Below are 17,628 nucleotides of genomic sequence, written 5' to 3'. Positions count from 1 at the left end.
ATGTTATTAGAATTCAACGAAAGCATTGTGAACCATCAGAAAGTGCTATTTCTATTTCCAGTGTCTGTGTTTATGGCTCTACTGTGAAATGGCCTTCAGACATCCATGCATGTTTGAAGAAACAAGTACTGCTTGAGCTACAGCTGCGTGAAGTACAAGAAACGTATTCACAATCGTGAATACGATGAGACTCCAACTGTACAGTTTACTGGTGATGTCAAAAGCTTGATCTCAGACCTGGACTGGAATCTGAATTTCCCAATGTGCAAGTATGATCGCCGAACAACTTCGTCTATGCGAGGATGCTTCAGTGACCGACCTAAAACCCCACATATCACCGTGAGTTTCCATGTCTTGCTGTAGAACAATCACTGTAACTCTCACTCAGGAAGAAACTTACTTATTGTTGCCACGACCTGTGCCTGGGCATATGAATACTACTTACAGTGTCTGTGTTTAAAAACCTCCTATGGCATGTCCAGACAAGGATGCATGTCTGAAGGAACAGACCCTGCTGCAGATCACACCTGTATTTAACATAAGAAATGTGTTTGCAGTTTAAAATACGATGAGATTCTCACTCTACAATTTACTGGTGACATTAGAAGATTTGTGGCAGACTGGGACCCGAACCTGGATTTCCCATTTTATGCGAGCAGTGGCCTTAACAACTTCCAGGATCCATGTTAGAGTGTCAGTGTGGAAGAAATTTTACTATTTTGCCAACATATAGGGTAAATCACCTAATGCTTCCTCCAGAAATATTGCGGGTATTGAAAGTGCTATATCTGCTGTTTTCATACAGTGGATTGGTAGTCTGGAGCTCGTGTTGTTAGCCAATCCATAGATTGTACTAATACCTAGGAAGTGTATTTGTTGTGACAAGATACACTTTTCTAATTAGACCTACTCCTATTGACATTAACAAACGAAGAGTAGCGTAGTTCAGAATGTCAGTGGTGTTTGTTGCAGGGTCCAAGTACGAGTCGTTTACGAGATACCGTATTTGAAATGTTCGACATCGGCACTTGTTTGTGGCATTCAACCTGCTTAGTTGCGAAGTACAATGTCTTTATGTTTGCTTACTTCGAGCATGCATGTTTCTTGAGAGCATTTAGACAAGCTATTCAGTTAGTGTGTGACAATCCAATGCAGACAACGCCGGTATTTGTATGACATACATTATGTGACCAAAGGTATTTGGACACCCCCAGAAACATTCGTTTTTCATATTAGGTGCATTGTGTTGATACCTACTGCCAGGTACTCCATATTGCCGCCTCAGTGGTTATTACACACCATGAAACAGCAGAATGGGGTACTCCACAGAACTGACGGACTTCGAATGTGGTCAGGTGATTTATGTCTCACTGGTCATACGTCTGTACGCGAGATTTCCACACTCCTAAACATGCGTAGGTCCGATGTGATAGCTAAGTGGAAACGTGAAGGGACACATACAGCACAAAAGCGTACAGGCCGACCTCGTCCGTTGAATGACAGAGACTGCCGACAGTTGAAGAGAGTCGTAATCTGTAATAGGCACACATCTATCCAGAACATCACACGAGAAATCGAAACTGCGTCGGTATCCACTACAAGTACAATGACAGTCAGACGGGAGGTGACAATACTAGGATTTCATGGTCGAGCGGCTGCTCTTAAGCCACACATCACGATGGTAAATGTTAAATGACGCCTCGCCTGGTGTAAGAAGCGTAAGCATTGGACGACTGAAGGGTGGAAAAACGTTGTGTGGAGTGACTAATCATGGTACACACTGTACCAATCGGATGGAAAGGTGTGGGTATGGCGAATGCCCTGTGAACTCTCTCTGCCAGCATGTGTAGTGGCAACAGTAAAATTCGAAGGCGGTGGTTTTATGATATGGCCATATTCGTCATGAAAGGTGCTTGCACCCCTTGTTGTTTTGCGTGGCACTATCACAGCACAGCCCTACATTCATGTTTTAAGCACCTTCTTGTTTCCAACTGTTCAAGAGCAGTTCGGGAATGGCGATTACATCTTTCAACATGAAAGAGCATCTTTTCATAATGCATGGGATGTGGCCGCGTGGTTGCATGACAGTAACGTCTTTGTGAAGGACTGGCCCGCACAGAGTCCTGACCTGAACGCTACAGGACACATCTGGGATATATTGGAAAGCCAGCTTCGTGCCAGGTCTCACCGACCAACATCGATACCTCTCTTCAGTGCAGCACTCCATGTAGAATGAGCTGCCATACCCCAACAAATGATCCAGCACCTGATAGAACGTATGGCTGCGAGGAGGGCTTCATTGAATTTGTAAGTCATATTCAACCAGGTGTCTGGATACATTTGATCACATAGTGTATACAAGAAAATGGATATCAGTAGTAGTGTATTTTACTGCGCATGCACATCTAATTAAACTTTGTGGTGGACAGTGTAGGCCTGGCAGTACACACACTGATCGCTGTGTAACGTAGAATTGTGACTTGTCTCACACTTACCTGGTGTCTGTCGGTGTCTCTGCAATCAGGTGAGTCAACTCCACAATAGTTTGTGGGTCGTTAACTACAGCCTCAGCCCAGCCCTGCGTCGCCATCACACCGAGCAAGTGCGCCTTTATGAAGGCGACGGCGGCCTGCTTCAGCCTGTTGGCGGAATGCCTAATAGCGATAACACCTGCAGCTGCCGCAGTCTCGACAGACAGCTGGGCGACCACCTGTTGCTCACAGTGCGCTTTCAGTACCGACAGGCCGTATACGTCGGCGGCGACCAGCAGCTGTGGGGCCATGTTGGGCAGCTGGGGCACCTGCAGGGTGTAGAGGTATGCCAGCACCTGGCGCAGCACAGGACCCTCTGTGTCCGAGAGTACGAGCTGGCTGCTGCTGCCCTCTACAGTGACGCGACGGAACATGTCCGCAAACACGGGACTCCTGGCGGCCAAGACAGCCCTGTGAGCTACAAGCCGCGTATTGTCCCCGGCCAGCAGAGTAACCACAGCGCCGTCCCCTGCGTCTAGCAGGGCACCCAGATCCACGGCCGTGGCCTCCTCAGCCTGCTGAACTCGTCCCACTGTGAGGGATTCTGGAACACAGTTTTCCAAAGGAAAGATAGGAGTGGCTGCCAGTGCAGAGTTAATCATTTTATCAATTTAAAGGCATTTATAAAGCTGCCATCAGGATAAAATTCACACACAATATAGATTAAAGTGTGTAGATGAAGGAAATAATACTTTTGAAAATCTATTACACCTCCTGTTAAAACTTCCCTATTTGCTTGTAAAAAATGCCACGGAAGGAATACAGGCCTCCTATCATTTGTCTCTTTGTACAATTACTTGCTCAAAGTATCAAAATGGTGATCTAGCACAAAACTAAGAGCATATTTTATTCAACACACAGTCCCAATTTCTGCACTTATTTAAGAAAACAATGATATTTTATGTCTGAAATCTGTACCCCTCTGCTCTTAACCGCTAGCCCAGCATGTTTCTCTCCAGGAACTGATACAGGGGATCTACTAACTGCTGTCACAGTCTGGAATGTCTTTCTAGAAACATGATATAGAAATGGTGGGCATAGCTTGATGGCAACTTCTCACATATTCCAACATGACAACACCCAATATTTTGTAGGGTAGTGGCGTAACGGCCCCCTCCCCCAGTGGATAAAATTAAATTTTATGTGGGGTACAAACAACTGTGTCCAACTGTGTTTCGCTCACAATACTAAATTATTTCTAAAAGATCATGTTTATCATTACTATTTCACAACAATGTAATAGTTATTACATAAGTTAACATTAATTAATTTTTATTTTCAAATAATAGAAGTAATGAATGACACAATGTGGTGCATGCTACAGCTTGTCAAACGAATGTATGAACTTCATATTCCACACATTATCCTCCTGCAGCACGCAATAGTTTTCACTTTGTACCATGATGGAGAAATTGAGACATATAGATCACATATGCTTCAATATCTCATAAAAATTTCTAGCAAATGACCAGAAATTTCGTCATCACTCAGTTCATAATAGTAAATGAAAAAATATTAAACTTCAGCTCAACACTTACTCACTATTATTGTAGTGTAAGATGTGTACAGTACTTTATTTTTATTATTATTTGTGGCACCTAGTCAGACACAAAGCGTTGGCAAGTTAAAATCTTTCTTTTTGTGACACTGCAGAAGTAAGGAGTCCAGCAATCAAGTGATTCAGAAACAGTAAGTAGAGTGCACGAATTTTCGCTTGATTGATTTTAAGTAAAGGTGCAGGGTGAGGGTGACAGAGAAGTGGTGTAGAGGAAACAAGTTTTGTAACAAGTGCATAACCTCACTGCAGACAGTTAGTTAACTACCATTTTTGAGTAGTCTTAGACGCAATGAGAAAGGCTACATCATTACAAATCAGAAGTACCAATTGTATAATTGACACATTAGTCTGAGGATTAATAAAACGTCTATAAAAGCTACGTATCATTTATCTTTAATCACTTTCAAAATAAAAATTTTCGAAGGAAATATTCTTCTAAGTGGAGTTTAGTTAATCGCTAAAGATGATGACTTAGTGTGTGTGTTTGGGTGGGTAGGGGGGTGGGGTGGGGGAGGTGGAGCTCTAGCTAGTGTCTGTTTGCACTCTGGGATAATGGTCTCAGAAAGGTCGGAAGCCATTACTGTAGGGGGATATGTCAGGGCCAGTCATAGAGAATATGCCATATTTTCAACACACATTTTTTCCATCATTTGATAATTCATGACAGCCTACCAAATTGTTGCAGATGGTACTGATAACTGACCTTTGTTGGTGTAAGTTCTTCATTACAAGCTGTTATTAGCGCTGAAAATAGTCACAGTTCCAGTTACTACGTTAGATGATCAGGTTGATCCTTTAAATGACATTTTAAATTACTATTATTTATTGCACTTACTTTCTATCAGCTAGCTCTGAAAATCCGAGAAACAAGAAAGCCCTGGGAAAGACAACATTCTAGCTGAATATGTCGAACATGGAAGAATTGGAATTAGAAATCTGTTAAATAGTCCCTAGCGTAACATATAGAAAAAGGGGAATTTGCCCTCAGATTCTAGAAAAACATTATACGATATTTGTCCTTAAAGGAGGAATGTCTTAAAATACGAAAATTACCGAAGCCTTAGCTTAGTTGAGAATGCCTTATCAAATAAAAGCTTCCACTGTCTTCGAACAATTGACACAAGATTATCAGAAAGTCAGTTTGGAATCCGGAAAAAACAAAGAATCCAAGAAGGAGTAATATCATTAAACTTAATTTGAAATTGTAAATACATAGCTTTGGTAGGTATACAGGGAACGTCTCATGATGTAAAATGGCCAAATAAAGTTTGAGGTACAGGAGAGAGTAGGAATATGCATAGAGAGTGATATGTTATGTGGAAGCTGTATAATAAAAGAGAAGACTTCCATTGGAGTGCACTCTACACAGGTTCTACGCATGTTCACAAATGAGTCCGGCAGGGTGGTGTACTATAAACAGTTATCTTTAATCTATTCAACGAACAGATACTTAGGAGGGGGAGAAGTGTTACATGTAGTAATACAGGAGAATAGAGCAGGTATGCATGGCATAGCTGTTTTATCTGAAAGTGAATACAGTCTAGGGCCATGCTAGTGGCCTCTGTGTGCATCAGAACCAGAATGGTTCCCAAAGTGCACCTCCAAGGTGAATTTGGATAATCCATGAGTGGACATTGCACACCACACAGTCTCCCATTGAGGGTAAAGTGAGATCTCGATCGCCAAATAGTGACTCTCAGCCCCCCACCGGGCCAATTTCACTTACTAACGAATCCATACAAATAAAAGTGGCCGAGAACAACATGGGGTGTTCGATGGGCCTTCTAATTCCCATCGTGTCCCGCGGCTGGGGCATTGGACTGGATGAAGAAGACCCATTGAGTTCCCTCCACGGTCGCCAGATCTAACACCTACGGACTTTTATTTGTGGGGAACTGGAGGAACTTCGCACGCTGGAGGAACTTCGCCAGGAGATTACAGCGACATGTGCAGCGATCTACACTGTAACAGTGACTGTCATAGTTGCGACGAGCCGGAAGCTGTGGCCGAGCGGCTCTAGGCGCTTCAGTCCGGAATCACGCTCATGCTACAGTCGCAGATTCGAATCCTGCCTCCGGCATGGATGTGTGGGATGTCCTTAGGTTAGTTAGGTTTAAGTAGTTCTAAGTCTAAGGGAGTAATGCCATAGTGCTTAGAGAATTTTAACGACCGCTCGTCATTCTGCTATGTGTATAGCTGCCGACTGTAAACATTTTAACACTTAAAGTAACCCTATGCTAAGCTGAAAGTTGTACAACGTATGTGATGAATTATTAGTTGTAAAATGAACACATAAGTAATAGTTTTCGTTCCTTATGGTGTGCATACATTTTTCTGGCTGATTGTATATAAAGAAGAAAAAAAATTTTAATTAGTTACAAAGTTCGGCGTGTTACAATTTATTCAAAATGTAAACATCACTACATATATTCGGATTAAGGTTATGACATCTTCGACGTGCCTGCCGTCATTGGCAATGAGGTGGCGCAGATGAATAGCGAAGTTCTGCATGACCCGCTGAAGTGTCGGAAAATCGATGCTGGCGATGATCTCCTGAATGTCTGTTTTGAGCTCAGCAATAGTCTCTGGACTATTCGCCAATTTCGTTCATTGACGAACACATCCAAGTGGATGTGGGGTTAGGGGCGAAACGAAACCATATTCACATCAAGGTCTTGTTGTCACCACATTTTGAAAGATTCTATTCTCTTCTTGTATAAACTATTTCTCGTCCATGTTTCACATCCATACATAGCTACACTCCATAAAAATACTTTCAGAACGATTTCCTGACATTTAAAACTATACTCGATGTTAACAAATTTCTCTTCTTTTGAAACGCTTTCCTTGTCATTGCCAGTCTACATTTTACATCCTTTCTACTTCCACCACCATCAGATAATTTGCTCCCCAAATAGCAAAAGTCATCTACTACTTTAAGTGCCTCGTTTGCTAACATAATCCCCTCAGTCTCACCTGATTTAATTCGACTACTTCCCATTATCGTCGTTTCGCTTTTGTTTAAGTTCATCGTTTATCCTCCTTTGAAGACACTGTCCGTTCCCTTCGACTGCTCTTCCAGGTCCTTTGCTCTCTCTGAAAGAATTCCAATGTCATTGGCAAACAAAGCTTTTATTTCTTCTTCGGATTTAGATTCCTACTCTGAACTTTTGTTTTGTTTTCTTTACTGCTTGCTCAGTACATAGACTGAATGACGTTCGGGATGGGCTACAACCATGTCTCACTCCATTCTCAACCACTGTTTTCCTTTCATGCCCCTCGGCTGTTATAGCTGCCATCTGATTTCTGTACAAATTGTAAATAGCCATTCACTTGCTGTATTTGACCCCTGTCGCCTTCAGAATTTGAAAGAGAGTATTCCAGTCAACATTGTCAGAAGCTTTCTCTAAGTCTACAAATGCTAGAAACGTAGGCTTGCCTTTCCTTAATATACCAAATAATCGTAAACAGACGCCAGTGTATTGCTCTTACGTCTTTCACCTTAGGCAAATACATTTTTTTCAGCTTTGGAAGACAAGAGTCAATTATGAATGAAAAACGAGCGCAGTACTGTTATGTCGTCCATCAGTCCCTCCCGATGGGGATCCCACACCGCACAGCAATACTTCAGAATAGGACGGACAAGCCTGGTGTAAGCAGTCTCTTTAGTAAAGCTGTTGCAGCTTTTAAGCGTTCTGCCAATGAACTGCAGTCTTTGGTTTGTTCTAAGCAAAAAATTATCTATGTGATCGTTCCAAATTAGGTTATTTGTAATTGTAATCCCCAAGTATTTAGTTGGATTTACAGCCTTAATATTAAGTGTGACTTATCGCGTAATCAAAATTTCTTTGGATTTCTTTTAGCACTCATGTGAATAACTTCACTCTTTTCTTTATTCAGCTTCAATTGCCACTTTTCGCACCATACAAATCTCTTATCTAAATCATTTTGCTGTTCGTTTTGGTCATCTGATGACTTAACAAGACAGCATCATTTGCTAACCATCTGAGAGGGCTACTCAGATTGTCTCCTATGTCGTTAATATTGTTAGGAACAACAGAGGGAAAAATTTGGAAATTTGTGGTAAGGTCTTATGGGACCAAACTGCTAAGGTCATCCGTCCCTCAGCTTACACGCTGTTTAATCTAACATAAACTAACTTACGCTAAGGACGACACACAGACCCATGCCCGATGGAGGACTCGAACCTCCGACGGGGGGAGTCACACGGACCGTGACAAGACGCCCCAAGACCGCGCGGCTACCCCGATCGGACACAACAGATGGCCTATAACACTTCCTTGGGGAACGCAGGATATTGGTTCTGTTTTACTCGATGACCTTCCGTCTATTACTACGGACTGTGATCTTACTGAGAGGAAATCACGAAGCCAGTCGCACAACTGAGGCGATTTTCCATATTCATGCAGTTTGGTCAGAAGACGCATGTGAGGAACGGTGTCGAAAGTCTTCTGGAAATCTAAAAATTTGGAATAAGTTTGACATCCCCTGTCGATAGCACTCATCACTTGATGAGGATAAAGAGGTAATTGTGTTTTACAACAACGATGTGTTTTGCATCCGTGAGGCAATACTGGACTTACGACTTATCTTAGAAGGAAGATTAAGGAAAGGCGAACCTACGTTTCTAGCATTTGTAGACTTCGAGAAAGCTTTTTACAATGTTGACTGGAATACTCTCTTTCAAATTCTGAAGGTGGCAGGGGTAAAATACAGGGAGCGAAAAGCTATTTACAATTTGTACAGAAACCAGATGGCAGTTATAAGAGTCGAGGGGCATGAAAGGGAAGCAGTGGTTGGGAAGGGAGTGAGACAGGGTTGTAGCCTCTCCCCAATGTTATTCAATCTGTGTATTGTGGAAGCAGTAAAGGAAACAAAAGAAAAATTTGGGGTAGGTATTAAAATCCATGGAGAAGAAATAAAAACTTTGAGGTTTGACGATGACATTGTAATTCTGTCAGAGACAGAAAAGGAGTTGGAAGAGCAGTTGAACGGAATGGACAGTTTCCTGAAAGGAGGATATAAGGTGAACATCAAGAAAAGCAAAACGAGGATAATGGAATATAGTCGAATTAAGTCGGGTGATGTTGAGGGAATTAGATTAGGAAATGAGACACTTAAAGTAGTAAAGGAGTTTTGCTATTTGGGGAGCAAAATAAGTAGAAGGGATATAAAATGTAGACTGGCAATGGCAAGGAAAGCGTTTCGGAAGAAGAGAAATTTGTTAACGTCGAGTATAGATTTAAGTGTCAGGAAGTCGTTTCTGAAAGTATTTGTATGGAGTGTGGCCATGTATGGAAGTGAAACATGGACGATAAACAGTTTGGACAAGAAGAGAATAGAAGCTTTCGAAATGCGGTGCTACAGAAGAATGTTGAAGATTAGGTGGGTAGATCACATAACTAATGAGGAGGTATTGAATAGGATTGGGGAGAAGAGAAGTTTGTGGCACAACTTGACTAGAAGAAGGGACCGGTTGGTAGGACATGTCCTGAGGCAACAAGGGATCAGAAATTTAGCATTGGAGGGCAGTCTGGAGGGTAAAAATCGTAGAGGGAGACCAATAGATGATTACACTAAGCAGATTCAGAAGGATGTAGGTTGCAGTAGGTACTGGGAGATGAAGGAGCTTGCACAGGATAGATTAGCATGGGGAGCTGCATCAAACAAGTCTCAGGACTGAAGACGACAACAACGACAACATGTCTATGTGTCAATAAATCGTTTTCTTCGAGGTAATTCATAATGTTCGAACACAGTATATGTTCCAAAACCCTACTGCAAATCGACGTTAGTGCTGTGGGCCTGTAAGTCAGTGGATTACTCCTACTTTCCTTCTTGGGTATTGGTGAGACTTGAGCAACTTTCCAGTATTTAGGAACGGAACTTTCTGTGAGCAGGCGGTTTTATATAATTCCTATATATGGAGCTGTAGCATCAGCGTAATCGGAAGTGAACTTGAGTGGGGTACATTCTGGACCGGAGGCTTTCCCTTTATTAAGTGATTTAAGCTGCTTTGCTACACTGTGGATGTCTCTACTTCTATGTTTCTCATCTAGGCAGTTGTTCTTTATCGGAATTCAGAAATATTTACTTCGTCTTCTTTGGTGAATTAGTTTCGGAAAACCTGTTTCATAACTCTGCTTTAGTGGCACTGTCGTCAGTGACTTCGCCGTTGTTATCGCGCGGTGAAGGTGTTGATTGCGTCTCGCCACTGGCGTGCTTTATGCACGACCTGTCGCTGTCCGTGATCACTGCCAACTATCCTCAGTGCCAGTGATTGGCCGCAGACACGCACTGCCGCAGGAGGAACACCAGTTTCTGGAGCTGAGCTGTGCACCAAGTCTAAGACCATGGAAAGGGGTTGTTTGGACGAAAAAGTCTCCCTCGTCTGCCTCTCACTAAAGGGTTAATAAAGGTGGCGTTTGGACATTTAAGCTGCTGATTCACAGCAGCTTACACCTCGGCACTTCCGAGGTGAACACGTATACAGAATCCCTGCATACTTACACATATGGAACTTTTGTGCATTGTGGTTGACTTTTTCTTTCACACATTTACAACCACACGGACAACGTTTATATATTGGCTTTGGCAAGTATTTCGGTGGTTATGTCACTTTGTAGGTATATCCACACACAACTTACAGTGCTTACTCACAAAATGCTGTCGTCGTATGTCTCCCTGTGGCCGCCACGCCTTCACGAGAGATGACAGGCTGCTCCCTGCCGAGGACAGAGAGCTGTACATCACCATGGTCGTCGTATTCCACGCCAAGACAAGTTGGTGGCCAAGGAATCAGGGTTGAAAAGATGTTTTGCTCTAAATGCAAGTCCGTCTGGAGACTACACACCATGTTCCTCGATGCTCAAAAACTCGGTGATGTTTTCACAATTCTTCTCTTACTTTCGTTTCTGCTCCTGTGTGGTCAACAGAGAACAGGCCATTGCTTCAGTATCTTTCTTTCGTCAGTGAACATTACACTGTTGTGTGTATTTTGTTAATTCACTGGGATTTATCTATAATGTCTGGTCTCACTTCAGACGTCTCTCCTGTATGCATTTTACATCTGTTTGTTACCAGATTTTTCTGACACAAAAACTAAAGATTTCTGAGGCACAAATTAAAGATTAATATGATTAACTTAAATTGTATAGGCACTTAAGTATTTTGCAACCATACATAATTTTTCAGTTTATATATATATATATATTGTGTACTTCACCGTCGTAATTGTCAGTAAGAATGGACTACGCCTGTCACTATAGACTTTCATTTTGCCTCTATGCATTCACCCTTCAATACCTGATCTGCTGCCCATAGAAAAGTACACTTTCAGTGGCTTGCTTGTGCCATGTGTACTTGCAAATAATAATCCATCTAAAACGTACGACCACTAACAGCCATAATTATTAGTCTGCAAATGGCGCAAGTACTGATATAATATTGTTTAGCACACTGTTCTCAATCATCAGTAGAAATATCTGCAGTTATACCAATTACATAATGTATGTCTACATGTAGGAAGGTGAACGATCTGTGCGTATAACTAACTATAGAGACTAAGCATTTGAATGTTATACAGACTGAAGAACCAAAGAAATTTCGTGTAGGGCGCCGCGAGCCCGCAGAAGTGCCGCAACACGACGTGGCATGGACTCGACTAATGTCTGAAGTAGTGCTGGAGGGAACTGACACCATGAATCCTGCAGGGCTGTCCGGCTGTCCATAAATCCGTAGGAGTAAGAAGGGGTGGAGATTTTTTCTGAGCAGCACGTTGCAAGGAATCTCACTTATGCTGAATAATGTTCATTCCTGGGGAGTATGGTGACCAGTGGAAGTGTCTAAACTCAGAAGAGTGTTCCTGGAGCCACTCTGTAGCAATTCTGGACGTGTGGGGTGTCGTATTGCCCTTCTGGAATTGCCCAAGTCTATCGGAATGTACAATGGACACGAATGGACGCAGCTGATCAGACAGGAAGCTTATGTACGTGTCACCTGTCAGAGTCGTGTCGAGTCGTGTCCAACAGCAAGTGGCCCACACCGTTACAGAGCATCGATCAAGTTGAACAATCTCCTGCTGACATACAGGGTTCATGGATTCCTGAGGTTGTCTCCATACTTCCATCCACTCGATACAGTTTGAAACTATACTCGCCCAACCAGGAAAGACGTTTAGAGTCATCTACAGTCCAATGTCGTTGTTGACTGGTCCAGGCGAGGCGTGAAGACTTGGCCTTCAGCTCCGAAGTCCGTTATCGATGATTTTTCCTTGTCTGGTTTTGCAGCCTGATTCTTGTTGACGGCCCAGAATTAAAATCTATAGCAATTTGCAGAAGGGTTGAACTTCTGATAAGTTGAACAAAATGGTGGTACGGGAAATTGTCCACTTCATCAGGACATCGGAGATGCTGTGTCCCATCGCAACTGCGCCGACTATAACACCACGCTGAAACCCACCTACGTCTTGATAACCTGCCATTGTAGCAGCATAACCGATCTAACAACTACCCCAGACGCCCGCATCTCGTGGTCGTGCGGTGGCGTTCTCGCTTCCCACGCCCGGGTTCCCGGGTTCGATTCCCGGCGGGGTCAGGGATTTTCTCTGCCTCGTGATGGCTGGGTGTTGTGTGCTGTCCTTACGTTAGTTACGTTTAAGTAGTTCTAAGTTCTAGGGGACTGATGACCATAGATGTTAAGTCTCATAGTGCTCAGAGCCATTTCAATTTGAACTACCCCAGACACATATTGTCGTATACAAGCCTTGCCGACCGCAGCGCCGTGTTCTGCCTGTTTACATACCTCCGTATTTGAATACACACGCCTATACCAGTTTCTTTGGCACTCCAGTGTAGATGACTCACCATAAATCTCACTGTATACACAGACATACACGTTCTTTGCGTATTGCCTGTTGACTTTTCCTTTCATACATTTGTAACAACACGGAAAACATTTCCGTGCTTATGTATGTTTGTACATACATCGAGTCGTAACTTACCAGTCTTAATCATTAAATGTTCTTGTCGTATGTCTTCCGTGAACGCACACGTACTTCTTTAAAAGCACTGTTCACAGTCAATTGTCTTCCTTTCATAATTATTGTTGGATATATGCAGACCAATGCACTACTTTTATTTCAGCCACGTTAAGTACTTAAGGTTCGATTTTCGAGTCCTGTCGAGTACTGTGCATGCTTTCCATTGCCATTCAAACAAACGAATTGTCTGTATGTAAGTTCTGTGTAGTGAAATATTTTTGAATACACAGTATTTTTTATTTCTCCATCTGGCGCGGACAGAAGGTTTTCCAACGTGTCATCAGGCCACATGCAGCATGTGAGAAGCATGTGTTTGCCTAATTTAGTAATCACACTTGCAGCGAAAGTTCCTGTGCTTTGCTGCTGGTTTCTGAAAATGTGAGTCGCAACCGGAAACAGCAAACGTTTCAACTCGAGTGCCATGTCTGCTGGAATCATTGGGTTGTGAGGCAACAGTATAACTTCTCCTGCAATGTTCCCATTTAAACGTGTGGTATTAATGATATTGTCAAATTTTTTTGCCAAAAAAGTGGTACCATTGGAAAATCGTGGTGGCTTTATGATTCGAAGAAGAATGACATCCAAGCAAATATACATCGTTAAACCGTGCAGCAGAAGGCCTGAAGTGAATTTAGGAATATGGCTGAATTTTTAAGAACTTCATTCTGATTTAATGCAGTATCGGTGCATAGATATACAGTCGCCTCGCCCGATACTTTCTTTTACATGTAGATGAATAAGTATGTTTAAGGATGTGTAGTTCATGAACGAATTAGTTGAAATGAACTATTCTGAGAAAGGAACTGTTTGAAGTGGCCTTTCTCTTAGTAAAATGTAGTTCGTTTACTTCTGGTTTCCCCTACATATTGGTAGTTAGAATCCGTGTGAACAAATTTCTCCTCCCTTGATACTGAGTACAGCCGATTCCCAGGAAGTAAATGTCCTTCGTTCTGACCTCCTAGTGGTGGACTGTACCGACTGCATCTGATTAGAAGACTGAAACCGTTCTGTCAGTTTGTAGTCTCACCCCTCCTTCCTACTTCCATCTGTTGTCCACATAAGGCAAAAGATTTTATGGTGATTTGAGAGGAGTGAAGATTACAGTTAACTTTCTAGATTACTTACCTTGTCATTTTTAGTTGTTTCCAGTTCTTCTTTTCTAGAAGTCTGATTCTTTGAAGATATAAATGTCACATCAGCCCCTCGCCCTAGGTTTAAATCAATTACATTGGAAGATTGTGGTTGCAGCAAGTTTTTCACATAAATATATTTTCTCATTTTGTAGTATACCAACAGCATTTTGATTTTTCGCATTAACAAATCCGAAATTAAATTGTTCACACAAAAATACGTCCGATCACTGACATGCTTACGACTCTCTCACTCTGCAGAAGTAGCAAGATTCGAAAGGGTTTACAATTTTAGTTATCAAATTAATTTTTACTAGATTAGTTTACGTAATTAATTTCGATTATTGTCTCACAAATGAAGCCAGAAATCAACATAGTAAACAGTATAGGATTGTGTAATTAATTACAGAAATTTTAAGCGTGACATAACTCGTAATTTCAAATGTTTCTAAAAAAATTATTTTAACTATACATTCATAACTAGTACTTATCGATTATAACATCTAAACTAAAATATGTCATAAAGTAATTGCATTTCATAAATTTTAGCTCGTAATATTACATACCACATATGAAATTATATGAAAGTTTTCAGAAAGGCAGCGGAGATAATATTGACCTGTCCAAGATTCGGAAAATAATACTGGTATCGACAAGTACTGTCGATGCTGCTAGAGGAGGATGTCCAATTACATGTCCTCTTACTTAAGTTCAGACTCCAGTTCCGAACTGTGCGAACTGTGTGGGATAGAGGAGAGAAGCCATTCCGTTAGTTGGCTTAGTTCACCTCAGTCTACAGTACCTGTATCTAAATATTTCCTTCTCATGTTAAGACCTAATTTTTGCGAAATAATTAATAAGAGCGAGTTTTTTCTATTTATAGATCTTGTCAGATGGAAAATTAGATAGCAGATAATCGCTTTGGTGACAAGGATAATAATTTCATCCTTAGTGCTTCCCACTTCGTGGGTTCCCAACTAAATACTTTGGATAAAACTGAAAACGCTCAGCCCATTGTGTCAGAAAGACTGCATGAAAAAAAATCATAGAAATATGAAGTCTGATTTGTTTTTAAAGGTCTGAGTCATAGTTCGTTTCGCATAACTATGACGCGCCGATGTCTGCTCGCGTCCTGCCCGTCGTGGAGTGCACGAGCTCGATTTCTTTGTTTATTCCTCACCACGGCTCTGTGCACTGCTCCCCGTTACGAGCGAGCCGTGGTGCGCACTGAACGCCGGGTAGCGATCAGGATCACTTTTCAAAATGAATATGCACGGCTACGACCTTTTGAAATTGAGTTGTACAGGATGATCTTCGCCTGGACCCACAGGATGTAACTGGCATTCACTTTTCCATTACTGGTAACGTTGAAGGTGTCAGTATGCGCGCCGAAGAATTGTGTACCGACATTGAGATCCACCACGTGCCAAACCTCAAGTTTAATGACCCTGACGGACATGGAGGGGCCTCCATTCGATTAGGGTCTTTGAACTCCCGACTGAGGTCCCACCAGACATCATCATGTCGTCTTCCAAGCCATATAGCAATGTATGCAGTCACCAGGCCGACAGACGGAAACCCTTGATACCTATCCTGTTCTCAACAGTGTCCGTCAACTGAAATATGAATTAGTGAAGCATGTGCCATTATACCTGTTTATAGGAGCATGCAACGCCATTATCACATATGACATGCAGCCCCGTTGCTGCAACTAGGAAGGACATTTCGCCAAAACTGTCCCTGGCGCTGGCTTGGAGAGACACCACTCAACGACGCTGCCGCCATTGCGACGTCCATTGTCCATCCTGTCACCTATGCTGTGCGCACTGCACAAACTGCTGGTCTTCAGCACTACTCACGTGATCCATTACAAACGATGACTGCCATCGCAGAGACTGATCTGGCACCTATCACATCACTGGAACCAGAGCTGTTAACTGGAGGAGACACTCTACTGCCTAGCACCGATGACAACAACACAGAAATGGCTCCAAATGTTGTACCAACTTCTGCCTTCCTTCTGTCAGCCATTGAACCAATGGGCAATTGCTACCACAACTCTGGATAGCATGTTTGCAAACAAAAGCCTCAATGGAAGCGCCAAAAATGGCACTGTGACCACTGGATGACTACCTTTAACAAATGGTGCCTGATGATGACCAAATGTCTGATGACGCCAAGTCCTCTGACACTTTGTCTCATGATTGCTTAATGTCATAGTGACACAGTCATGCCAACCCTTTTATGCGTGCATCCCAGGTGGCATAACTCTTTTGGTACCGACTCCACTTGTGCGCACAGCAGACGACACAACATCTATAGTAATGAGCTTCTGGGAATATGAGGTAGACGATGATAGACGATGACACCGCACTACTGCCTTGTGCTACCGAAGGGAGTATCCAGATGGTGGTATGGGGCAGAGCAACAACACAGTGACTGACAATGCTACAGATGTCACAACTGGTATACCATGGAGAGCCACTGACAGAGGGCATGTAACTTTCCAGGTGGGCATGGGGACTAAATAATACTGACAGGCCATGCTCAATGTCAGTAACATTAATGCGCGCCATAAACTGACGATGTTACAAGGCTCACAGAATACAGCAGGTGCAGGCATAGCCCTCCTCCAGGAGATGTGATGTATTTCGTCAGCTCTTTCAGATACACCACTCATGTTTTCCACGCATCTGCCATTGGCAGTATCATGACGTTCTTCTCTGTGAAGGCTTGATTGCCTCACAGAAGCGCCACGACGCTCACTCTCCATGGCATCAGAACTGTAAATATCTACACCATCTGCCAACTACACACCATATGAAGCCCTCTCCACGATTCATTCAAATGTAAATGTCGTGTGACTAGCGCCTCCCGTCAGGTGGACCATTCACCGGTTGCAAGTCTTTCGATTTGACGCCACATCGCGACTTGCGGATCAATGGGGATGAAATGATGATCATGAGGACAACAGTCCCTGAGAGGAGAAAATCTCTGACTCAGCCGGCAATCGAATCCAGGCAGTTAGGATTGGCATTCTGTCACACTGACCACTTAGCTAAAGGTGCTACAGTCTGGAACCGCACGACCACTACGGTCGCAGGTTCAAATCCTGCCTCGGGCATGGATGTGTGTGATGTCCTTAGGTTAGTGAGGTTTAAGTAGTTCTAAGTTCTAGGGGACTTATGACCACAGCAGTTGAGTCCCATAGTGCTCAGAGCCATTTGAACCTTTTTTTTTTTTGACCACTTAGCTGCCGGGGGCGGACTTTCGACTTGTTGACTCGTGGGAATAAGTACATGGCGATAGGCAGGGTTTCACACACCATACCAGCAATTCCCATCCACA

The 17,628-nt window shown here is 42.8% G+C and overlaps 1 protein-coding gene and 1 long non-coding RNA gene across 2 annotated transcripts in view; both read right to left on the bottom strand.

Annotated features, from left to right (window-relative positions):
- The window catches only part of LOC124720121 (poly [ADP-ribose] polymerase tankyrase-1-like), a 46,703-nt gene extending 43,715 nt beyond the window's left edge, over positions 1 to 2,988 (bottom strand). The window contains exon 1 of the mRNA XM_047245420.1: positions 2,496 to 2,988. Within this exon, the coding sequence (XP_047101376.1) occupies positions 2,496 to 2,905 (410 nt within the window). The 5' untranslated portion in view covers positions 2,906 to 2,988. The remainder of the gene's footprint in view (positions 1 to 2,495) is intronic.
- Positions 2,989 to 2,994: 6 nt separating this feature from the next.
- The window catches only part of LOC124720123, a 76,599-nt gene continuing 61,965 nt past the window's right edge, over positions 2,995 to 17,628 (bottom strand). Inside the window, exon 4 of the long non-coding RNA XR_007006071.1 lies at positions 2,995 to 3,075. This is a non-coding gene — a long non-coding RNA (uncharacterized LOC124720123). The remainder of the gene's footprint in view (positions 3,076 to 17,628) is intronic.

This window comes from Schistocerca piceifrons, chromosome 11 (genome assembly GCF_021461385.2).
Source record: "Schistocerca piceifrons isolate TAMUIC-IGC-003096 chromosome 11, iqSchPice1.1, whole genome shotgun sequence".
Classification (NCBI taxonomy): Eukaryota; Metazoa; Arthropoda; class Insecta; order Orthoptera; family Acrididae; genus Schistocerca; species Schistocerca piceifrons.
This window is presented reverse-complemented; position numbering and strand designations above follow the sequence as displayed.